The following is a 26,419-nucleotide window of genomic DNA, read 5'->3' as shown; positions in this document are numbered from 1 at the left end:
GTACCTCATGGATCAATTTTAGGGCCCCTGTTGTTCAGCCTATACATAAATTATCTTCCCACTGTATGCAATGAGTCTGAGATTCAAATGTATGCAGACAATACTGTGATTTATGTACATGCACCGACCAAGCAGCAAGCAGCATTTAAGCTCACGGCAGTTATGGCCGATGTCACGCAATGGCTTAATAATTCCTGTCTTCATTTAAACATAAAGAAAACTGCTTGTATGTTTTTCACGGAGAGGTCAACAGAAAATCCCACACCCAATATTTATATTGCAACGGAACAGCTGTCAACGGTATCTGATTTTAAATATTTAGGTATAATAATTGATTGTAATCTAACATTTAAAAAAACTGATTAAAAAGGTAATAAATACAGTAAAATTCAACTTGTCAAATTTCCGTTATAGCAGAAATAGTCTAACTACAAAGGCAGCTACTATATATTTTAATGCCATGATCATGCCATATCTGTCATTCTGTTTGACTAGCTGGGCACAAGTCTCCAGTACAACACTTAAGCCTGTGCAGCTACTTTACCATCAAGCTTCCAAGGTGTTTGATAGGAAGCCAAATGCCTATCACCACTGTTACTGCCTAAAAAACTGGCAGTTCTAAAAAAACTGAGAAATTTAAATCTCATCAAATTTACAGATGCTTGTCTTGTCTATAAAATGTTACATGGCTTGGCCCACTAATGTTAACGTATCATTGTAATCATATTTATTCAGATAATGTTAAAAATACATTTTTAGAGAGGTTGTTCCTTACGGAAAGAGTGAACATTGCAGACAACATATCGGGCCCTCAGCACCTCAGCACCAACACCATCCAGATTACGTTTTTTAAAATATCAGTCCTTACTTAAAAAATATTTTGGATAAAAAAAAATAAAAATAAAATGTAAATGTAGCATAACAATAACAATAATAATAATAATAATAATAAAAAAATAAAAAATAATAATTTCCAGCCACATAAAGCCTATACAACAATGAAAAACCCAGGTGAACAAAAGCCCTTTAAGAAGAGGGAACACACATACGGAAGGGAGATGTACTAATTATTGATGGTGCATTACTGCCACCTGCCAGACTCTCTGTTGAAGTGATAACCCATCTTCATCTTCATTTTCTTTCTCTCATTGCTCACACCAAAATGGTTTCTGCTTTTCCTTATTGTCTCTAGCTTATTTTCATTTCGTAAAATATATTGTGACTTTTTGTTCAGAATTGCAAGAATACATCTTGCAACTGCAAGTTTATATTTCATAATTTACCAGAATTCTGCATGTACATACAGACAGGTCAGGTGTATAAAAATGTTTTAAAAAAAAGATTGCATATGTAAACTCAGAATTCCCGAGAAAGAAAATCTGAACTGCAAGATGTAAACTCAGAATTCTGAAAAGATTGTCAGAATTTCTTGATAAAAAGACACAATTACCTAGAAATAAGCTTCAATGTTTCGAACAACGTGAAGGTGAGTAAATGGGAGAATTGTCATTTTCGGCTGCACTATCCCTTTAAATACACAAGAGATTCTGCAATGCTAAGTCATCCTAGCAAAGTGGGCGAAACAATACGGTACCTAAAGTCAGCGTACCACTAGCATCATGTAAGTGCAGGACAACCCAGACAAAAACTCACAAAAACACAATCAGCATGGCTAAGTGTGGTTGGGAAAGTGTGGCTTTACATTTGCTGAGGAAAAAAGATGGAAGTTCAGATGAAAGACGATCAAACAGGCTGGCACAAGCTGAAGTCAAGTTAGCAGTTTTCAATTCAAACACTCAACATCCTTCCTTATGCATATATTCCTTATATATCATGAGCACAAATGCATAGTGTATCACATAGTTCCTTGAGGCCAGTCTTGGCACTGAAGACGTAATGTTTACAGCTTATCCATGATCACCTTGCTCCTGTGCAGGTTTCATGGTGCTCAAATTCAAGGCTTGTCTTTGAGCAATGATGTCCTAAAGCACTGTCGCCAATTATTATAATTTTTTTAATCACAGTACAAAAAATCCCTGGTACCCCTTTGCAGCTGAGCTGAAAGCATTATAGAAATGTGGAACAATCATTAAATGATATAAAGCTGAATTGCTCAAGCCTCAAGGCATCATCCATTTTCACAGTCGGACATTCCTGGCTGGCTGGCAAATCCCTCCCAGAGTGCTGAACTTTGGCCCAAGGTCCTGAAGGAAGTCCAGGTTATCACCAAGGTTGCTAACAGTCAGCTGATCCAATGACTGGCAATCACTGCCCTTCCCCTCATAGTCATATTGATATGGGGAATATTCAGGATGGTCTTCTGAAAATCTGCTGATTTTCTATAAAATGACATAATGGAAAGAGAAAAAACTATCTTAAAGCTTTTGATAGCTGATAGAATGTGATTTCACTAGGTGACTACACGGTCTGCAGATCTTCGTACATTAATATTACATTGTGCAATGAAGGATCTAGCAGACAGGTGGCGACAGTGCACTTGATTTTCAACTCGGAACAAGTTGAAGCAAGGTCTCTTCTCCACCAGTAGTGTACCAAAGGCAAGTCATGCAGTGCAATAATATTTCAACTGTTCTTGTTTCCACAACAACTGACATAAAAGCAAATTAAATGAACCTGTATGTTGATTCGCATTTACCCTTAAGCATACTTTAAACTAATATAACCCTTGTGAAAAAGAAGTGCACTTAATTACACTGAATGTGTAATATACATAAATATATATTGTATGCATTTTCAGATATTATAATGAAATAAAAGGCACTTAAATGCTCTTAAAGAAAGTATATTTTCATGACTGTTTCTTGAAATACTGAAGTACACTTTTAAAAAGTGCACTTTGTAATCATGTCAGTATGTTTTAATAATCTTTCGTCATGCTTTAAAGAAGTACACTTATTTTGATGTGTTGACTAACATACTAGAGCACATTTAAAGTACTGGATAATAATTTTAAATTTGTTATTCAGTCTTTTTTTTCAAGTTAATATATTTTAAATGTACTAAATTGCAGCTTTGTCATTACAAATGAGTAATTATACATATTTTTTTAATACACGACATACAACTTCCAATAAAAATGATATTAAATTATTTTTTTATGTCACATTTTAACCCAACAATTGAAAGACATTAAAATTATTGATAAAGATGTACATAAATCCAAAAAAAGTAGGCCAAAATATCAAATAGTTGCATTTAATATAAATTTAAACTATAATATGTGCAGTTTACATACAATGCCTGTAAAAATTACGTTCCGTTTACACTTAAGTATCTTCTTTATACATTTATTTCCGTAATGATACTCTTTTTAAAAGTATAAAGGCTACTTCTTTTCACACAGGACTATAAACAGTATTATAATATAAGTGGTTATTGTGAATGAATCATTGTGAAATACCATCTCACTGGTGAAATGATAACAGACTCATGAGATTTTCCCTCTCTCTATCTCGTTTCCTTCTCCTCTTTTAAGTACACTATTTTACTTTCTTAAAGGACACTATAAAATATTTTAAAATGAAATGACTTTAAATGTAATTTCTAACACACTGAAGTTGACATGATAATCCAGTACAAAGTTCAATACTCTTTAGTACAGTATGTCAGTGAATTACATTTTTAAAGTACACTAAAACATTATTTAAAATGGATTAAAAAAACAAAAAAAATGCTTCAAAAATAATATTCTTAAATTTACAGAAAAACTGTACTTTAGTAGATTGTGTTTATGTATTTATATCAGTATAAATTATAGGCTACCTAAAAATTATAATTGTCTCATAATTTCTACATGTTTCCTGAAAATCACGCCAGTTAAGTGTTTTGTGTAGTGGACTCACCCTGTCGATGCGTTCTTCCAGGTTTCTGTCTGTTCGAGCCAAGCTGAATGACCGGGACATCTGGCTGCCTCCACTCTTAAAAACAAGTGTGATATTTCATTTAGACTTTAGTTGAAACAGGTATTTATCTTTTTTGTTTTTAAATGTTCATTTAATTGTATATGTTATTTCTGGATTTAACAAGTTTAGCTATTACTACAATGAAAATGGTCTAAAAAATTATGACTATGTAACATTAACAAGTTTCAAAACCTTTAGTTGATAAGTGTTCAATAATCTTTTCTTAAAAATCCATCTTTTTTTTTGTAATGTATAAGGATCATTTGAAAAGCTTACCAAATAGCTCCGGACCGTTGACTGTTTACGAAATGGCTTTAGAAAGAGGAGAAAAAAAAAATATCAATTTCAACATTGATAAGAATAAAAAATGTGACAAACTCGATTGTACAATGGATTGCTATGGTCTGTAAATCAGACTTATATGTTCAATGATATGATGAATGCAAGGAAATCTACCATTTATTTGCATTTGATTAACAATCTAAAAAAAAAAAAAGTGCAGAATGATTATTTCATTTTTACATAGTTTTAAACTTATTTAGCAGAGTTTGTGGTCTCAGACATTTGAACCCCACTGTGACTCATGTCAAGGTAGAAGGTACAAAAATCCAAAATTTCTTTGTTTTCTTTAACAACTCCTAGTCTGTCCCGCTTCACCCATATCTCAGTCTGATGGATGCAGTCACTCACCATGCTCATCACACCTCCGCCATTGGACATTTCCTGGAATGTCCCAGAGTTATACTGATACTGTGAGAGATGCAATAAATTAGTTAATATTTCACATTACCAAAAGAACACTGTTACTTATGAACATGACATATGATATTTACTCAGTATTATTACATTTTTGAATTTTTAGAACAAAGAAAAAAAAGTCACATGTGTCTAGCAAAAGCCATTCACTTTTAGTTATGCCAACAAAATCTCATAGCAATTCTCAACTATTTACATTTTGTCAAACTGGTGGTTAATTTGTATGCATTCATTCTCATTTGTATGATCTTCTTACGCCCTACTGATGGTTAGGTTTAGGTTTCTTGCTTTTTTTTTCTTTTTAAAAATCATGTTTTTGCACAAATGGTGAAACTGCAAATTTGCACTGTAAATGGTGAGTCATTCACCATTTACAGTGCCTTTTTAGTCACATTTTAAGTGAAACAACTAGGAAACCTAACCAGTCTAAACTTGCCTTTTCATTTGAGACCTTTTGGATGCTTTATCATGTATTTTTTCTTTCCCACTCCCACACTCCCACTCTGTTAGGCAAATAGCTATTGGATAAAAGTTAAAGGTCGGCCAATGTTTGGCATCTGTGAGCTGCGGTAACCTTAATTATTTCCCAGTATCCTCTCTGCTCATTATTAGTTAACCTGTTCCAGTTAACTTTTCCATGCATGCCAACAGAATGATCTAAGATTAATTCCCGGCAGTCGACGCATTGACTTGATTTGACACTCACCCCTCCAGGGCTTCTCAGCATACTATTATCAGCCCTCCTGTATCCATCAGTTGTAACCAGGTACTCAGGCTGCAAAAACAGTAATATACAGGTTGTTAGTAGCTTGTTATTAACTTACAGTATGAGATTTGAAGGGCCATGTCACATCACTTTCTTTTAGGTCCTGTTGTTACTTTTACAGTTACAATCCGAGCAGTTACAGATCTCATGCTTATGCATATATATATATATATATAATTTATTTTTTTATTGTGATATTTATAGTAAAATATTATTTATTCCTGTGATCAAAGCTGAATTTTCAGCATCATTAACTCTAGTCTTCAGTGTCACATGATCCTTCAGAAATCAGTCTAATATGATGATTTGATGCTGCAGAAACATTTATTATCAATATTGAAAACAGTTGTGCTGATGTACATTTTTTGTGGAAATCGTGATATTATTTAAGTTCAAACGAACATTGATTTGAAATAGCAAAGACCTTTATAATGTTACAAAAGGTTTCTGTCACTTAACTTTTGATCAGTTTTGCATTAGAATTTAGAAGACATTTACAATTTAAAATACATGGAGTAAAAGGCCCCACAAAACTGTGAGAAAAACCTACTATTGCTGCCAGTAACTGCACATCAAATCATTTGACTATTATGATTTTGGCACAACAGATCCTAACATGTAAAAGAAGCTTGACAGCCCAATTATAGCAAGTGCGTATTACTAACATGCAGTTGAGTTAACAAGCTGCTTTCAAGTGTCTTATACAGAGTGCATGTAGCGACATGAAGCTCTTTACTTTTCAGTGGAACTTATCTTGGGATTCTGTTCACTGTGCCAAAATGGGATACAACATGTCTAATCCAATGGCTGTCCCCAATATTACCCCGTAAATGAATAATTTTGAAATCAAAGCTAGAAAAAAATGACTGAAATGATATTTTTCATATATTTAAGACTAAAATCATTTTCCAAAATTAGTTTTCAAAATCTGACCTTTGACCTTTTTTTTATTTTTATTTATTTTTTAGGGTTTTGTCATTTAACTTTCAAATTGTTTCTTTCTTGGAATTCCAAATCAGTGATTGTAGCACAAGTGAAAATCCACAAGACTCTTTTTCAGTGTAGCCCACACTTTCCACATGCAACATGTCTGCTTCTATCCTCCTTGATCTTTAACTTCTTCCTTTCTTACTACGACCATATTTTCTGATGCACTACCATCACTATAATCAATACTTTTGTTTTCCCCCTCTGACTTCTATAAAACTTACTACTAACATCAACCTACAGCACAGGCAAAAAGGCTATTATACTGCCGCCAGTAATGAACAAGTGTCCCAAGTAGTGCAGCTACACAGAAAATACGAATCCCCTAAAAGGACTTTGAAATTTATGCATAACGTACATATTTTTTGGTCTTTGAGTCATTGATTTTACAAAATGTGCATTAATAAAAATGACCAAACACATTTGGATGTGCAATGACATTCTTTAAGTCTAGTCTAAAATTAACTCATAATAGAGCATTGACAGCATGTGACATAACATGTGCAAATTTCTCCTTCACTTCCTTGTTGCCAAAAATGTCAAGTACATTATTGGCTGAAGGGGATGTCATATGATAATTATCTCTGTCATTTATAAATTATGATATGGGAAAAGCAACAAGAGTGAAAAAAAAACATGTATGTAACCTACTGGTGCAGATCCAATGTTCATGTTTTCCATCAGACCAAACTTGGAAGTAAGCATGGGCTCGGGCTAATGAGAAAAAAAAAATGACAGGCAAAATGATTCATCACAGTTAAACCACAGATGTTGCTCCTCGTATTCTCAGGTAAACAAGTTCATGCAAATAGAACTGCAGATACTTTGGAATGTACTCTGCTTAGAGCTTCCAACTCTCACGCATTCACCGTGAGACTCATGCGATTTACACTTTTCACACGCTCTCACGCCACACATCCATTTTCTCAAGCACAGAAAAATCGCGAAGACCGACAGACTAGACTAGATAGGGCTCTCTGTAGCATCATGGGATCATGCCTATGTTCCCACAGCCCTATGTTCCCACAAATGGCCTACCCCAGACCCCACCCCTTAACCTACCCGTAACTGGGGTTTAGACAAATCGTAAAAAAAAAAAAAAAAAATTCTTAGAAATGTGGGAACATAGGGCTGACCCCAGCATGATTAGGTGAGATTTTTTTTTTCTTGAGACAAATTAACGCCTATCTTTTGTACCTAATATTTATCCAAATGAGTCAATATTAAATCAAATCACAAGAATTTAATTTAATTGAAATCGTGAAATTTGTGTCAAGCAATAATAACAAAACGTAGCTTACCAGAAATTGTACCATGTAAACATTGTAACACGTTGCCACTAAATCTAATAAAATTCAGTTTAGTTACTAAAATGTTTTGACAATCACAATACACTTATGACAATAACCAATGTCATAACCCCATCAAACCCGCTGTGGTTACATACAAATAACCTGTTTATTTGTAGTCGGAGAGTGCATTAATATAATGAGCTTGTGTATTAATCTTAATAAAAAATTATTATTAATAATAAAAAAATAATATTATATTTGTTCTAAAATAATTATCTTAAACAATCTTTTAAAAGAATTACCATGTAAGCTTCAAATCTGAAACACATTCACAAATCAGTCTAATTCAAATATACCACAAGTTATATTTTTCAGAAATGTTTAAAAACATGCAATCAGATACAACTTAATTAAGACTGATGAATATGAGTGTATGTAAACAGTGAAAAAAAATATGTTGTCATATCTATATACATACAGTATATTAATGCACTTTGTAGGGACATCAAATACCAAATAATACTTCTTATTAAGAAATATAAGTCAGAAACACAGCTGATAGTTTTTACTTCCTTCTATGAAGTTCATAAAATTCTGACCAGTTTCACACACCTTAAAGATTGAGCCTCCTCCCTCCTCGTTGTATTTGACAAGGGTTTGGTTGCCCTCGTCCTGCAGATTCAGAGGAATGTGTTGAAAGTTCTTGCTTTGGCAGTCACAGATTAAACATAAGAGTAGAACTGCAAAAAAACAAACAAACAATGTGTGTCATTATGCATTACATTAATCTGCATACATTCAGATTTAAGAGTAAATGATATTATATGAACTACACATTGTTTAAATGATCAAATAAGTGGACTATGGGTATGTTTACAAGAGAACAATGTACTAAAAATGGTGACGTTTTTCCTTTGGGGATTGTTTTGAAAATATTGTCATCTGTACATTCACAAGGATCTGTGAAAACTATTAAAAACGCTGTATTATTCATGCCAGGCCAGTAGTTGGCGATGTGACTTTGTAAAGAAACACTACGCACCTATAGACTGAACACGCAATGCGCATGACGTCACCATTTTCACAAATTCACATTTTTGCTTGTTTACATGGAGATGATAATGGTTTAATTTTTAAAAACTTGCACTTTGAAACCCGTTTTTAAAAGCTTGCGTTTTCAGGCCCCCAAAACGCTGCTGTCGTATAAATGAACGGCCAAAATGCATAAAAAGTATTTAGTTGAGAATGGTGCTGTGTAAACGGCACCTATTACTGTTGTAGTTGGCTGTATTTGATTTGTTTGTCTGTTGAAGATGCACATTTGATGTTGTTATTTAGTCTGAAAACTCACGGGCAAAAAGGAGAAATCCGGCTAACAGGAGACCGATGGCTGCTGGACCCAGCCTTGAGGAGAAAGGAAGACGCCCACGACACACGGTTCCTCCTATACATTCACACACAACCACCTGCAGAACCTCTTCTGACTCCAGCGCTTGTTGATCCTGTATCTTCAAAGGAACCGAGTAGTTTCCATATGGTAGAGACGTCAAACTTATCAGAGAGGTGCTTACTCCTATATGAAATAAACCCAGCAGAACTTTAATGATAGTGTGAAACAGGGTTATTACAGTGAATAAAAAATAAAAAAACATTAAAGTCCCCCTGTGGTGAAAATCAAGTTGTTAATATTGTTTATGTCTATGTGGTGTTTTTAATATGCTTTAAGACAAACCATGTGTAAATTCATAGTATTTTCTCCTTAAAACTGCAGTGACCCAAAGACAGTCTCAAAAACACGGTTTGAAATCGCTGGTGTTTCTGACGTCACAAACTACCTTGTAACCAATCAGATCCACGTGTGATCGTCAACGAGTGGATCTCTGAGCTGCTGTGAGTGAGTGGAGGTGGGGCTCATTTGCATATTCATAGAATCATGTATAACAATTGAGGCAAGGGTGTAGTAGAGTTACATTCAAGGCATGAAGTTTTTTTTTTCTTTTAAATGGAAGTCTATGGAGTGTATTCTAGGGTGCTGTACCTGGTTGCTAGGGCGTAGCTATGAAGTTGAAATGGAATTTGAAAACAAGTCTCTACAACATTCTGATGCGGAGATATGATGTCACAAAGTTCTGTCCAATGTTAAGTCTATGGGATTTTTCGCCTGCTGGACGAAAATTGTACACCAGTGCACTTATAAAAGTCATAGCAGTGTTGTCCTCAATAAAACGAACGATCTGTCACCACATTCATGGGTCTGTGACAAGTTAGGTGCCGAAATTTGAAAGGAAGGAAGTAGAAGAAGATGTCAGATATAGTAAAAGGTGCTTACGAAGCAAATAAAAATGAAAAGCGGAAAATAAATAAAAGCTTATTCACACTATTGATACAAACTATAACCGCATATAAATTATGTTAAAATAACACTGGTGTCAAACTATGAGATCTTACAGCAAACACCTCACTAAATTATATTTTGGATAAGTAAGTCCCAGCTATGCAATTCTCACATTAATTTTTCATTTTTTTTATAATAAACACTGATTAAGAGAATGATTTTTACAGTGCAACTATCTGACAACAGATGGGACCAGATAAATAGTGAAACATCCTCAACCATTAACCGTGTAACTGCATATGAATTAGGGATGTCCCCGAGCCAAACTTAAGGATCGATATCGGGGCTGATTTAGGTTTTTTTTTTTTTTTTTCAGATCGGTATCGACTATCCTAAGCCCTATCCTTTTAATTTTATGTCTGCTGTCACGCAGGTGACGTGCAGTAGGTGGCGGTGTGCACCGTCAAGGGGGTTTGCCAACCGCCATTAAAAGGAAAAGAAGAAGCTCAATATGCATTCATTAATTACGACTGCGTTTAAGTCCAATGTTTTATGCCCTTCCCTCGCTAACTTCCCTCCGTCTCGTTCACTCGGGTGTACGTTATTGCTTACGTTGCACGAGCGCCCACTACTGGCGGAACCCTTGCAATGTGTTTGAATGGGCCGCACTAGGCTTGATCACTTGGAATCTGCTATGGAACTTATTTACTATTCCAAATACTTGATTGGGACGTCCCTATAAAATAAAGTAAATACATGTGACTGACCTGTGGTGGGCTCCAGCTTCCAGAGTTTCCTAAGCTGTTCTTCTCCTCCCAGAGAGAAGGTAAAAGGACTTGAAAATGGAGGACCATCAAGGTCTGCTGGAATCACATTGACACGGTCAACCTTGTTCCCGCACATAACCACGTTTTTGGAGGTGAGCTGGGGGACATTATCATTCACGTCACCCAGGAAGATCACAACAGTACATGTCCCTGTAGCTGGAGGCTGTCCTGTGAACAGTATAAACAAAAAGTTGTGTACAGAGATTAAATTAGGATTTTTAAGAACGACAAAATACGACTTTGTAAAATATATATATTTTCAGGTTTAAAGGGGAGCACAGCCAAAAAGGTTTGAGAACCACTGGTTTATGTCCTCATGTTTTCTTAGTCTCTTGATTAGCTTTACTATTGTAACCTGCTGTTTTGTGAAGACTTTTTATGGTCACGTTGAAGTCTGTTCAAGTTAAGTCAAGTGCTCATATTTGTCATGTTTTAGTTTGGTTTATTATGTATTTGTTTATTTTGGTTATGGTTATCAATATAATTGCACATGGGTTCTCAACTCTACTCGCCTTCAACGTAATAACGTTACAGAAAGCTAGACCAGTGATGAACTCAGCAGTTGCTCTCCTGTGTTTATGCCAGGGGAATCGCCCCATAGAGGATTATGTTATGGATTTCTGTGAGCTTCATGGCCGGATTCACGAAACATTCTTTAGAATAAAGTTCTTCCTAACTGCCAATTTCTTCTTATTTTCTAACTTAAGAAAAAAAGATAAGAATACTTTGTATTCCCCAAAAAATCTTCTTAAGAATGCTTATCTTTTTTCTTAAGATGAAGAGTTTGGTTCCAAAACGCGATAAATCCATTTTGATTAATTTGAGTAAAAATGTGTTTTCTTTACCAAGAAAGTGGCAAGATGAAAACCACTATTTTCTGTTTCAAACTTTCACAAAGCATCTTTAGGTTATAATAACACCAGATTTAGATTTTCAAAGATTTATTATAAAAACAGATTTTTTTTTTTCCCAAAATGCAATAAATTCATGACACTTTTTTTTTTTAAATGCAATTAATCCATTGAATCAATATAAAAGTTATTTTTCATATTGAAACTGTTGAAAATACACAACAATGCAAGTTGATCCACATATGACAGCCTCTGAAACTTGGTCAATATATCTTATATACAGGCACTGGACTAAAAATACATTCAATCAGCCATCGCTAGGAAATTCCTCCTGAACTTTTTTGGCGATCAGCGATCATCTTCTTAATCTCCTCACGTAAATGATTAGATTTCGATGGATTACGTTTCTTCCCTACCGTAGAAACCACCACAAGTTCATCAATGCCGTCAAAATTATTCTTTTTTTTTGTTTGTTTGTTGATCACAAAGTAGATAAGAAAAACTAGGATGCCAGGTGGATTCAAAGCACCGCCGTTACTATTGGTGCCTTCACGTGCTATGGTAATTATGGTAAATACCAAAAGCCGACATGGAAAATGCACATGAACACCCCCTCATGTGGTATTTTCCACTGGGCAACTCGTAGAATATTTTGATGCACGAGTTGCCGAGATGAGATAACCTTTGACCTTTTCAAAATGGCGGAGAGCAACGCAAGAGTCGTGAATACTGTTAGCGGATCGTTTTTGTAGCCTATACAATGTTGTGTCATTAACGATTGTAATATAATGCGTTAACACTCAATTTTCAACTTCGCCGCAATTTCCTTGGTTCATATTTAATCATTTTATGTCATGTTTTATTTTTTTTTATTATTAATTATGTTGTAATCATCAGAAAGCACCACATTTACGTTTTGTTTTTGTTTTTGTAAAGATAAAAAAGATACTCTACTGACACAGACCTTGCGGGTACTACATTACGACAACAAAAGCACTTGAACTCAACACACTGGTAAATACCAGTTCACAAGTGGAAAATATCATCTTTTCCATAGCACGTGAAGGCAGCATATTTACAATGCGTGGAATGGTGCGCTGTGATTGGTTGAGCGGATGTATCGCATTCTGCAGAGAAGGGAGACTGGCATTTGTCGCGGTTTGGAAAGAAAGGGAGAAAGCATGACAGAATAGCACAGTGGATATCGCAGTTTACATCAAATTAAAAATTGACTTTTCAATACCGACCATACAATACAGATTTTTGCAGGAACTCTTTTTTTTATTTTTTTTATGGCGTTCATCGTGTTTTGGAACCAAACTCTTCAGATTATTCTTAAGACAAAAAATTCAAATTCTTAAACAAATTCATTTTACATGAATTTCTGGCATCTTTGGACTGAAAAAGAATAATGATTAGCAAAAATAAATAATCGTTAATCGTTAATAAGCTCTCATCCTGTACCGGAAAATCAAGTTTTTCTATTCCACTGCGCTGCTTTATTTTTCAATATAAACACGCGCTAGATGGACATACATGATTGTTGCGCTCACGTCTCGCGTCTTTTGCAGCATCTCGCGCATGACACAGCCTTCTAAAAACGCGTTCCTCAAGTTAAAATAAGTTCAACTTTTAAAAGACTCAAGACCTTGTGCTTTTACCTTAGCAAATAGCATGTCTAGCCCACAAATAGACGTAGCCTACATTTGTCAGAGTAGAAGTAAACTAAATGTCTGGTCTGAATAGAACACATGAATATGAGTATAACTATGAGTATATAATAAAGATGCAATAGACAAGAATAATGTTTGAAAGGATTAATCAAAGAAATAACCATATAAGTATAATCATATTAATCATAAGCGTATTTTTCTTTTCTTTTTCTTATACACCACATGTTTAACAAGATTTCATCTTTAATATGAATGAATATTAATAAATAATGTTTCATTTAAGTTGCATTTGTTTGGTTCTTTGTTCAATCTCAAACCATTTTTATCATTTTATTAGTAAGAGGTTTGCACAAGAGTTAACTGTAAACTGCAAACATTAAACTTTGTTGAAATTAAATGTCTTTAACTGGAAGTGTTCTGTTACTGATTACTAAAATATAAACTATAATTACTAAAATAACTTTTTTTTTAAGTGTTTTTTTTTGTCTCTTCTCTAGCTTTGTAACCTGCACAAGTCTGTTTTTGGTCACTGTCAAGCGCTCATGTTTATGTCATGTTTTCTCTCCATTGTCATATTTCCATATCAAAATTTTATGAGCGAATACAACGTTTCTCAGGGGATTGTAAAGTTTTGCAAGAGAACTTGTGTCCTACTGTGCAGTGTGCAGTATTCTGTAAGTTAGTAAAGAAGTTAGTATTCTATTCTTGTGTCTTTCTTTTTTACCTCGTTACTTGCACATTTCCTCCTCTTTACCCAATTAGTTGGCATCACTTTGAATAAAAACTTCTGTATCTTATGGATATATTCTCAATGTTGTCATAGTTCACATTTTGAATAGTGTTCGAATTGTTTGAACATACTGAGAACAGATATTTTGGTGCTTACCGTCATCTATAGCCTGGACTACAACAGTGTAGGTGCCATTTTTGACATATGGAGACTCCCGGTCCATATTCTGAAGTGTGGTGATCGTTCCTGTCTTCGGGTCAACACTCACCCATTTGGCTGGGTCTTGTACTAACTCATACCTACATACATATATACAGATATTATAATACTTCTGCTTAACTTTCTGCTATGTGATCATCCAAAAAATCTAGTTTCCCATCTCTAAATAAGCCTCTATGTTTATACAGTGTATGTGTGTGATTATATAATACAATTTTATAATATATATATTATGTCATATACAGTATCTTTAAACATTTTGGTGTCAATAAGATTTCTTTAAAGAAATGAATACTTTTATTCATCAAGGATGCTTAAAATGTATCAAAAGTGACAGTAAAAACTTTTACAATGTCACAAAATAATTATAATTGTATTATTACAATATATTACAATAGAAAACAGCTATTTTAAATTGTAATATTTTTGTACAGGTTTTACTGTGGTTTTGATCAGATAAATGCAGCCTTGGTGAGCATAAGAGACTTAACATTTAAAATCATAAAAACACTAAAAATCTTGCGAACCACAAACATTTGCACAATTATATTATAGTATCATGAAAGTGAAATGAAAGCAGGATAAAAAATAAATAAAAATTAAATCCACAAAAATGTTAATTTTAATGATGTGTAATTTGATGTTGCGCAGCTCAACCACACCTGATTTTGGTTACGTTTGAGTCTTCATCTTTGACTTCAGGTATGAACAACACATCTCCTGGAGGTCCATTTTCATTTCGGTAAATTATTTCAGTACTCTTCTTAAATTCAGGGGGATCATTCACGTCAAGGACTTTCACTGCCACTTTGACAGAATTAAGCTTTGGTGTGGAACCTGTTAGGGCCTTTCCACTGACACACTGAAATAATTTCTCCTCGTTCCCGGCAGCTATTTCCAGCTCTGTGATCTCAGTTTTCTCAAAATTCTTCCCCTGTGAAATACAATTTTCAGTCCTGTTTTTTTTTTAGCTCAACAACACAATGTAAAAAACTAACATGCATGGCAAAAAAAATACTGTAATAAGTAGTTGTGTAAACCAGTTCCCAGTGATGACTTCTATATTCTTATATGACTTAATATTCAGCAATATTATTGATTTGACAGCACTAACACTATTGGATGAGAACTGAACTGAGCTGTATGATGACATCAATGTTTTCTAGCTGCTTTATAGCTGAAGTGAACTCAGTTATTGAACCGAACTAAATAAACACTGAACTGATTTCAACTGAACAATGACAGTATTGTCTTTCTAGAGCTGCTTTACAGCAGAATTGAATTTTGTTCGCATCATTGATCATTACCGGTTTAGCAATATATAAATAGAGGTGACGACTTGACTTCTCTTTGAATACACCCGATAAATCTTTCTTAGAAGTGAATGAAATATTCAAGGGAACAGTGGCATTTACCTTGATAACAGACAGCACACCTTCATTGGTTTTGGGGTCTGTCTCGATCTTATAATTTCCATCTTCGTTGCCCTTCAGGATGGAGAACACCGCTCTTGATGCAGGCGTGTTCGGAGTGTCCTTGTCTATGACGCCAATTCTTAGGAGCTCCTTGTTTAATTCCATTTCCATCACTTCAACGGTGTACTGTTTCACACAGATAAATTCATGTATATCATACCACGCAAGATTTGAAACCAAATTACTCAATAAAGCCGTATATTTAGTAAGGGTAAAGTGTGTCATTTCTGCACCACAAGCAGCATCAATTGGAACTGTAAAAAAAAATATATATATTTGCTTGATTTGCCCAGACAAAAACCCCATGGGTGTGATGCGGTTGCTGAGGAATTCAGATTTTGAGTTGCTATGCTGCCTTGCCTTAACAAGCAACCAGTTGACTGTTTACAAACAGGTTTCCTTAACACACTGCCCTTCTGTCATTGGTCAGCCTGAAACAGACTGTTCTGCCATAAACTCATGCCATTGGCTGACCTGGGGCCTATACCATGAAGCCGGTTTAGGTAGCTAGCCTGTTTCAGTTTAGTTTGTGCCAACTCTGGGTTTTAGGCATGTAAGACTTAAGAAATTAGAAAATGTCGGGCAGTCTGGGTTGAAGAACAACCACTCCCTGAGAAGACAAAGGACCTTTCTGGAAATTAACATTTGAACTCTCTCTTGTGAAATTAGCATCATCATTCGAGACGCAAGTCTCACCTAAGCATCTCCCTAATCTACATCTCTTTCCCTTGACCCCCCCCCCTTTCCCCCGTTCCTTCTCTCTCTCATGTTGAGATCACCTGAAATTCACCCCAAAATCTATATGTGAACAATTATCATACAACACTATTATGTCTGGTATCATTTGAAATGTCTCAGTGCGACTGGTACAAATGTCTCATTCTCCACAGAAGTAAACCAAAAAGGTAATCAAGTTTTTAAGAGTTTAAAGATAACTTGCTTACAGAGGAGGGTGTGTCTTCCAGGTAAATGGCATCCTGCTCTGAATACAAATTCCCATTGTTGGCAAATGTTTCCATGTGAAAGAAGTATCTGTCTCGGTCTGTGTATTTAAAGAAATAGCACAAGAGGCTCGGCGCGATTTGTAATGAAATCGGCCCATAATGATGAGTGCCTTTCAGACACTCAGCATTATGTTTTTCTTGAGTCAGGTACATCATTTACTCTTTATATCTGAGGATTTAATTATTTTGTATTGATTATTTATTAACTGATTAGTGACAAGTGTACTTGTTTTGTAAAGACAAAAATGGAATTTCCGTTTAGGACAGCAAACTGCTGATCAACCAACCTAAATAAGGTGAGTCTTACATCTGTTTAATGTAATGTTACTTTAGTCAAGTGTATGTGGGAAACCATGGCATGACCAAACCAAAGCTACTATCAGAGAAGTATATTGGTCGGCTTATATCTGTGGTAGTGGTCATGACCTCTGTCTAAAGAAAACGTTACTTTAATTCAAGTGTATACAACCAAGGGGGCTATACAAAAATATATTTGATTGTGTAAGCCTGAATGCGACCGTCTAAGGTATTAGCCAATTACCTTTGTTTGTACCTACGTTGTTACCTTTGTGACCCGAAGTTGGTGATCACGTTATAAATGGCCGGCGTGAGAATCTCAAAGCGACATAGTTTCCTAATCTGAACGGGTAAAATATAAAGTAAAGAGTTAAATAGAACAATCAAATGTATTGGTAAACTATTATAAAAATGACCAATAACAAATTGGCATTCCAACCTAAATTTGAGGTTGTGATAAAATGGAGTCAGATTAAAGCTTAATTGGAATCAAATTACTTTGCCACGTGGAAAAGACTTTGCCACGTGGTAAACCTTCACCTGCTTATCGGAAACTGTCGTTGGACCGATTGGGCAGGCCTTACAGGCATCATGAAAGTGGTTTGGCTTTTAGCAGTGTTCATCTTAGATTAGCAGTGTTCAGTTTAAGGGATAGCCAGGTATGTTTCAGTTTAGTTTGCGCCAACCCTGGGTTTTAGGAACCATGCAAGTGGTTCAGATTTTAGCGGTGTTCATTGCAACAGTAACTTACACTCCACGTCAATGGATATGTTCGGGGTAAGAGTTCTCAAAACTGGACCAATCAGCTGTGAGCAAAGTGACTGTTACGTTGTGGGTTTTGTTTCTTGTTCCTTGTCTGGAGTCTGTCATGTGATCCCCTGATCTAATCATGTGATCCTGCCATGTGTTCCCTTGTCTGTTGTGTCATGTTGTCATTGGGTCATTGTTTAATTGTTCACAGGTGTCCCTTGTCTTGTCTTTAGTCTTTTGTGTATTTAGCCCTCATGTTTGCCCTGTGTCTTTGTCGAGTACTGAATGTTTCCAGTTTCATGCCTCATCATTAATCCACTGGAGGCAAGTTGAAGTGAACCCAAATGCAAATTTAATTCCAAAACATAATCAAACATAAAACAAAGGCATGATGAGGCATGAAACTGGAAACATTCAGTACTCGACAAAGACAATTGACAACATGACACAACAGACAAGGGAACACATGGCAGGATCACATGACTAGAACAGGGGATCACATGACAGACAAGAACAAGGAACAAGAAACAAAACCCATAACGTGACAGTGAAATTTCTCCCCCAGTTTCTCTCGATCCAAATTAAAGGTCACTACAGAGTAAAATATTTTTTCTTTTAGTGATGATTATTTAATTATTTATATGATTTATAAATGATTTATATAATTATCATATCCCTAATCCATTACACATTAGCAATTTTAGTTTAACAATTATTATTAAGCATTTAGTTTAAATGAATATAAATATATAGCTACTGACAATATATAAAAAGAAGATTTGGAACCAATAGATAAAGCTTTAAAAATGACTACATGTGTGCTGTTCGAGTCTCTGCATACCTATGTTTATTATCAACTATATAAACCAACTTCACAACTTTCACTTGCACTGATATGACAACATAATTTCTTCTTGCTGTGTAAATGCATTTATATACTTCATATTCTTCAATCTCTTAATCTTCTGCAGAAGAAAGAATTGAATCGATGAAATGAATTGAGAAATGAACTGTCTTGCGAAAAGTGAATCTGAGTTTCACAGCATGTGATTGGCTGTTTGCTACTGATGTCATGCTTTCATGTGCATGTGCTCCATGAATCAAGGCCCTGAGTAAACAGAGAAAGTTGATGACCAGTGTAATAATGTTAACATCAAAGCATGAATGGATTGGTTTGGTTTGGTTTTGTCAACTCGAAACTAATCCCGTAACCCTACCATCATGGTACGGGCCCCTGGCAACCCTGGTCACAGTGTTTACACTTTTTTTGGCACATCAATCTACAAAGACTGTTCAGCCTGACTCACCTTGGTAGAACTGAATTCTGGTAGATGGGTGTTGGCATCTTTGATGTCCAGAAAAATAGTTGCAGTTGAAGACATTGCAGGTGTCCCTTGATCCTTCGCTTCAACTAGCACTTTATATGTTTTTACTTTCTAAAATACAAGAGACAGAAGAGATAAAAAATACAGAAAAATGCTCAAATCATGCATTTGCCTTTCCATTAGTTACTGACATCATAGTCAAAGCATCCTGTGAAGGTGAGCTGTTTGATTTTAGTGGTCCCAGGCATGTCCTTCAGGGAAATTTTTGGTAATGCAGGTTCTTGTGACACAACCCTCATGGTGAACTGGGAATTAGGACTATCCACCTGATCATTGTCATGAGCTTGTAATGTTGCTTGCAGAATGCCTGTTCAAACAAGGATGATTAAAAAAGAGAACATACTGTATCTATGCTTGGCATTTAATGGTAACAGTTTAGTTTCAATAACTGCTCCTTTTGAACTGGGGAGGAAGTTTTGACTTTTAAGTTATTGTCTTCAGTTGCAAATTACAGTGAATTATTTTATCTGAAATGAAAAGATCAAGATCAATAAGACTATAAAGATCTATAAAGAAAGGTCAGAGAGAAAAAATAATTCTAAAATTCACAACATCACTAGAGTCAACATCCAATTTCTTTACAGCCGAAGTGTGTAATTTATGTGCTGCCAAATGGAATTCATGTTTTCAAACAGTTTTCCAGGCCACCCCTCCCCCATCTGCCATTGGTCAGCAAAATAGTTAATTCCTCCCCCAAAATCACGCCGTTGGTTTAATCAGTGTTATTGCATTGAGCTGGTCTGGATGCTCAAACAAATAGAGCAATGTTCTGTCAACGTTTACACTTTTCAGGAGAAGTCACTTTGCAAATGGCTAACTTATAATAGTTTCTTTATAGAAAGCATTTTAACAGAAAAAAGATATGCATATATGCAGTAATACGTGTTCTCTGAACCTTCAGGAGTGTTCTCGGGAACTGATACACGGATAGTTTCCGGCGAGAACTCAGGTCTGTTGTCATTCACGTCCTTTATGTCCACGTTGAATGACAGCGTTTTGTCCACCTCTATGCCAGTCTGCCTGTCCAGCACGTCAAAGTCCACCTACAAAAGAATCAAAATGCCACTCTGAACTACATCAACATAAATTAAATCAGTCCATTCTTTGAATTCCGTTGTATTATTTTGTTAGCATTAGTGTCATATCAAATCCCGCCTTGAAATCTTGCTTTGCCACAGGTGAGATCTTACATGGAAGAGGGGAGTCAATTCCCGGTCGATGGGCCGGTGTACAAATACAACCCCAGTGTTTTCGTCAATGGTAAACAAACCAAGTGGTTCTCTTGTCACCCCGTCTCCTTGGAGGCGGAACTTGACAGTGTTGTCCGCCTTTTTGTCATTGAACATCTAGCATCAATTTAAAAAACACACAAATTAGATTCATGTACCATTTATGATTATATATTTGTTCACTTTTTAGCCAAAACATGCATTATTCAAAATAAATCCATTTTGATAATCAAACCTATTTAAACAAACCAAATAACACGATATTACTTAAAGGACCAGTCTGTAATATTGACAGCTAGCAGTTGAAGTGGGTACTGCGGTCCACATTCAAAATATTAATTAGAGTTTTTCCCTCCTTAGACTTGATGCTCACATGGATTGCCAGATTGAGGAGATTGACACGTCTTCCTTAGCTACAATACCCTGTGTTTTCCAGCAACTGCCAACGTTGAAATTAGTTGAATTATTAGTTGAATTATTAGTTGAAATACCAATGGGTAAATTGGCAGTGGGCGGAGTCACACAGACTAAAACAAAAACAGATATTCCGGCACATTTCAGAATAACTGGCTGTATCATTGTTTGTCAGAGAAACAAGTATGTGTACTAAGCATGCTTCCTAAATCTCTGCAAACATATTATGGTATTTTTATGCTTTAGCACAGTCAAATACATACAGCACCTTTAAAGATCCTATCAAATCAAAATGGAGTTTTATGCTTTTAGTTCATGTCTGTTAGCTTTAAGGTCATGTATTAGCATTAGGATCACTAGAAACTTCCAGCTGAGTGTGTTTGTGCTAAACTGTGCAGGAAATTGGCCCTCCAGGAGCAGGATTGGACACCCCTGCCAAATGTTCCTCCTCCTAATAACATCAGCAAGTAGCATATTCATGTGCTGTAACTAAAGCCTATGGGCTATCTATTGTAGGCTTGAAAATGAAGAAAGACATTTTCTTTCCAAGAAGCATTTGGAATTCTTGAGGTGTTGATAGTGATCAAGGCCTCGGGGATCTGCTAATTCGCCTTTGGCTAAGCCACACCCTAGAATGTAGATTGACCAATCACAGCGCAGCCAAGAAGGAGCTCCCACAGAGGTCCGACACTTTTTCACAGCGCTCCATTGACTTTAACACAGGCGTCTCATATTTTTGGTCTCGGCAGGCTATTACCGTCGTAGTTTTATCAAAAATATGGTTAAACGTTGTGCCTGGGGCATTTGTAACACAGATACATGTTTCCCAGAGAGGTTGGAGGGGGGTGTCCGTTTTTTTCCCTTCCCAAAACCGAAGTCAAATCCTGACAAGTGTCGTCTTTGGATTAAACTGTGTGGACGTCCTCACAGTCAGCTAAACCCCTCAAGGATCAACAAGTACACTTTTGTGGTAAATTTTGCTTTTAACCTTACTGTGAAGTTATACTAGTTAGACAGCTTTATGCTGTTTTAGGTTATGATTTCGGTTCTCTACCCTAATTAATGAAGAATCAAGGTGCTAGCAAGCAAGCTTAGCGATAGTTTAGTTATCACGTAAATCAGGATTGTATGTTTTGACTAGCGGCTGGATGTTAGCTAACTTTGTTATTCAAGATACAAACACCTAACATTAATGTTACAGACACGCTGTTGTGGTAGTTTTGAAGGGGACTAACGTTACCGCCACCTTGTTGCCCAGATGAAGTTGTCGGACGTAGCAACAGTAACTAAGGAGGGCGGGGCTTAGCCAAAGGTGAATTGTCATACCTTTAGATTACAGCTGCAATCTTCTGATTGGTTAGTTTGAATGTCTCACATTTGGGTGTCAGTCACATGGTCAAGGAAGGAATAACAGAACAGTGTATCTGTAACTGGGGGCTCTTCTTTTCCTCTGCATGGGTCCCTTCTTGGGCACTCTTTTTTTGTTTGGCTCTTCTTTTTGGGGGCTTTTCTTTTCCTCTCTACCTGAGCTCTGCCTTTCACCTCTCGTTACTCTCTACACTTTCTTTCATAGTCCAGCTATGAAATGTCCTACCCAAACCCCCCAACATGCATGGTAACACAGAAAAGAAAACTGCTACCATCAAGACATTTCATGAGGTCTTTACGTTTTTGTGAACAGGCTGAACTCACCACACTGGAATAAGTGACTGTGTAAAGTTACCTGTGTTAGCTCAATGGGATAAGGTCCAGGCCGGTTCTCCTCAAGATCAACGGTGGACAGAACCCATCTTCTCTTTGAACGAATAAGAACAGCTTCCTTTGAGATAGAAATAGATATATTGAGTGATGATCAGTTTCCTTTCTGATTTTGCACTGTAAAGCTTAAAAGTTGAGTCTACTCAAATTAATTGAGGAAACTCATTCCCCCATTTTAATTCAGCAATAGTGCCTAACAAAACTTGTTTTACCAAGTTCGCCTAATGTGGTCTTCCTATTGAATTAACTTAAATATTTTACTTAGTATAATTTACAGAATTTCACTTGGGCCAATTGAAAAATTTAGATGTTATCAGTCACTAGAAAATTTTGAGTTAGGGAGGTTAGAAATTTTTTACAGTGTAAGGAAATTAAAAATACATTTAAAATAATTGTTTTGATGGTTGAAAATATGTGATTTTTTTTTTTACAGTGCAATCACTTAAAATGATTAGAAAAACATAAAGCTCAACAGATCCCGAGTGACCTTGTAGAACTCATTGGGCCCAATATGGGAAGACATTATGGATGAAGTCTGATGATTTTGTCTGATTTTATAAATCTCCTGTTTGATAGTAATGTGTCTTTCAAAAATTCATATTTCTAGTTCTATGTTTCTGTATACGTTTCTGTATTTAAGTAACATGATGTAATACATATGTATTCTATTTTAAATGAAGTCTTGTTTTATGGTCTGATGACAGGTGGGAATTTGTCGTGACATGTTGTGTCAAGACAGTGAGCTCAGACATAACTTTCGAATGAGTTTTTTTAGATTACCTACCCGCTTTTCACGATTGCCGGCATAATTTTTGCTGGTCGCGGTCACTTCAACAAGCTGATGAATAGACAAAAAACAGGATAATACTAATTGAAAAACATACAATCAATAGTGATAGAACATCCCTCTCAACGTCTGAGGAATTATTGCTGTGTAAATATTTTTTACATAATACTGTTAACATCCACTTAACTGTTCTATGTCAAAAAAATACAAAAAAAAATTGTCTGATTCAAATGAGATGACTTTTTTTCTGTTTTCTTTTAACACTGTGTCACGTTTGTGTCATGTTTGTCTAGCTTGTTTTAAGACTGAGAAACAGGGCCAACATGAGAAACAACAATACATAAACAACCTCATGCCAAATGCCTTACTCACATAGGTGGCATTATAAAAAAAAATGCTCACACCCAGTGTTTAACATTTAGACATGGTTCAAATGTGGCTGTTGTCATCAAAAAAGCATTACCGGTTTCGTTGTACATAATGTGAGTGAAAAATTATGGCAATACAGTATGTACTTGTTTTGGGTGACTTTGACTCAGGTTAGTGTCAGGCCGATATAACGTCAATATGTGAACACCCCAAATGGTCTCAGACCACCCTAAATGGTTGATGGGGTGAGGTCTCGGTTCATTAGTTTGCCAGATTGTGATGTTCCCTTTTAAGTCCACTTACATTGTAAACACCAAGAGCACTGAGGGCACTTGCAGCTTGTTCTGTTTTTGATTCACTTTGACTTTTTTAACTGGATTTGATTCATTTAAATTGGAGCTTTAAGAAATCTCACATATCAAAACCATAACAAATCAGGTAAATAATATGCAGTGAGATTAGAACTGATGCTAAAATTATGACCTCAGACATATCTGCAAATGCAAAGTCAAGGTAGCCAACTCAAAAACAGACTTGGATACGTATTAGGCTGTTATCGCTCTTTCGCTTTCGAGGCTATAGCTTTAATCCATTAAATAAAAGTATTGTTTTCATGCTGCTAAGAGGACCGATGGCCAATTACACACTGCACAAGTTTTGGAAGTGACATCCACATATAAAATCGTGCTTCACTCTCGAAATTGCAATTGACATAGTGATAATAACCATAGCATGGGGCAAAAATATGCCGTGTCAAAATACGCGCAATGTAACTGCAGACTCATAGATTACTAGGTTTGTATCAATATATTTTTGAAATTTCATTCAAATGAATTGTAAAAGTAATGACTTGTAAATAATCTTAAATGTTTCATGTACATTGCTAAACTACAAAATTGCTAAATGACAAAAACTGCAAACAACTAATGAATTGTGATTTTTATCGTAACATGTTGTCTGTTATGACGCATAAATGTAAATTTTAACAATGAAAAGTAATATACAGTACAGACAGTGATGCGCATGTGCAACAACAATAGTGTGCATAGTTCTGCTCTACTGTCTTGTCATAATATAACTTATTCGTAATCATAGTATGGTAAATCTATATGGATATATCAAAGTGTACATGTTAAATTTGTTGCTCTATTTGACACATTTTGTATCAAGGGTTCTTGCTCCATTTACATGTACATTTAATAATTTATTAGACGCTTTTATTTGACGAGACTCACAAATGAGAAGAGAATTAAACTAACAATAGGACAACAATATGCAAGTGCTGTGACCCTTCCCCGTTTAGTCTAACACCGTATGCGTAATTTTTACGTAGAGTAGAAGAGAAAAGAAAAGAAAGTGATAGTATTAATGGATCAAGTTAAAGAAAAGTTAAACAGGTGACACAATGAGAATGGTGTTTGTGCCCGCAACAGTCTGCTTCCCTCAGATTAAATGCTATTGTGTTTATACCATCTGCAAAAGACGAACTACAAGATAGAAGTCTTTAGAAAAACGTATGGTTGCTAATTTATAAAAACTAACCACTCAAAAAAAGACTCACATTGCACTAACTATCTTCAGTATGGAAAACACAAGGAAGCAACATGACAGGTAATCAAATCACCTTAGAACGTCATCTGTCACCATAGAAATGCCACTTGATAAGATCAACAAATGTGTTTTATAAACTACGGATTAATCTGTGTTTCATACTGTACATGACTGCAATTTAGTTTCTCTTTAATATGTTTATGACACTTGCACACTTTGACTGCTGAATGCTGTACTAAAGCACGACATATATGACCTTTTGGATCACCAATATTATATTTCACACAGATCACAATGTGAATTTCAATGCAAAGTTACTTATAGTCAGTAGAATGTCTGTTGGAGGACCATCACAATAAAGAGTTAGGAGATATTATGCAGACAGTCTACTAATACTCTAATGCGAGTTAGTTTACATGTACTTGTTGCAATTTGCAAAATTACTTATAGTCATCAGATAGTCATCAGAATGTTCAAAAGCAACCATCAAAATAAAGTGTTACCAATTTCTCTTATACCTTGACTTTGCATGATACGCATGCGGTCATATTTTTAACGTCATTCCTAATCTAACATCATATTATTTATCTGGTTTATGTGAGATTTGTAAAAGCTCCAGTTAGACAGTGCTCAAAACTTTATCAATAAGAGAAGAAATAATGACTTTTAAAAAAGATTAGATTAAGTCCAGTAGTCACCATTATCAAATAAAATGATTAAGTATGATGTTACTCATTCACTACAGCGGATTATGATGATTAAAGTTGACTCAGTTTTACTCACCGCAAGTAGAAACAGGAAAAAGGTGCCCTTGATCATGTTGCTAAACTCCTGTTAGCTGGCGCTCTCGAAATGTCAGATCAGCACCTGTGGCAATCACCTTTACTTGGATTATGTGTAAAACGAGATAGCCATCTCACACCTTTTGTGTGCGTTTGTGCAATTTGGAGCGTCTATGGGGATGCTTGTGTGTTTATGTGTGTGTGTAAACAGTGTCTTTGAATACTATGAGTCATGTACCAACACAAAAGCCCTTGGGGC

The 26,419-nt window shown here is 35.6% G+C and overlaps 1 protein-coding gene across 1 annotated transcript; it reads right to left on the bottom strand.

Annotated features, from left to right (window-relative positions):
• Positions 1-1,142: 1,142 nt before the first annotated feature.
• Positions 1,143-26,419, bottom strand: cdh26.1 (cadherin 26, tandem duplicate 1). Its single transcript, XM_084427475.1, has 19 exons — positions 26,162-26,419; positions 23,456-23,509; positions 22,637-22,732; positions 20,461-20,616; positions 20,166-20,313; positions 19,402-19,577; positions 19,193-19,321; positions 15,775-15,960; positions 15,022-15,293; positions 14,297-14,439; positions 10,827-11,054; positions 9,076-9,297; positions 8,337-8,464; positions 7,084-7,146; positions 5,386-5,454; positions 4,614-4,673; positions 4,200-4,235; positions 3,864-3,938; positions 1,143-2,339 (listed from the first exon to the last, which is right to left on the bottom strand). Exons 1-19 carry the CDS (start codon positions 26,195-26,197, stop codon positions 2,139-2,141), a joined length of 2,478 nt encoding a protein of 825 aa, XP_084283601.1. The 5' UTR covers positions 26,198-26,419; the 3' UTR covers positions 1,143-2,138.

The sequence above is a fragment of the Rutilus rutilus genome (genome assembly GCF_951802725.1).
Source record: "Rutilus rutilus genome assembly, chromosome: 13".
In the NCBI taxonomy this organism is placed as follows: Eukaryota; Metazoa; Chordata; class Actinopteri; order Cypriniformes; family Leuciscidae; genus Rutilus; species Rutilus rutilus.
Note: the sequence above shows the minus strand (reverse complement) of the source record. Positions and strands in the feature narration are given on the sequence as shown.

Bases quoted from the DNA above. Each gene is read 5' to 3' on its own strand.
- cdh26.1 (XM_084427475.1), bottom strand. From the start codon at position 26,197: ATGATCAAGGGCACCTTTTTCCTGTTTCTACTTGCG. The intron at 15,294-15,774 runs GTAAATGCCACT...TGTATTTCACAG, and splicing joins GTGTGCTGTCTGTTATCAAG to GGGAAGAATTTTGAGAAAAC. The intron at 8,465-9,075 runs GTGAGTTTTCAG...GTTTTTTTGCAG, and splicing joins CGGATTTCTCCTTTTTGCCC to TTCTACTCTTATGTTTAATC.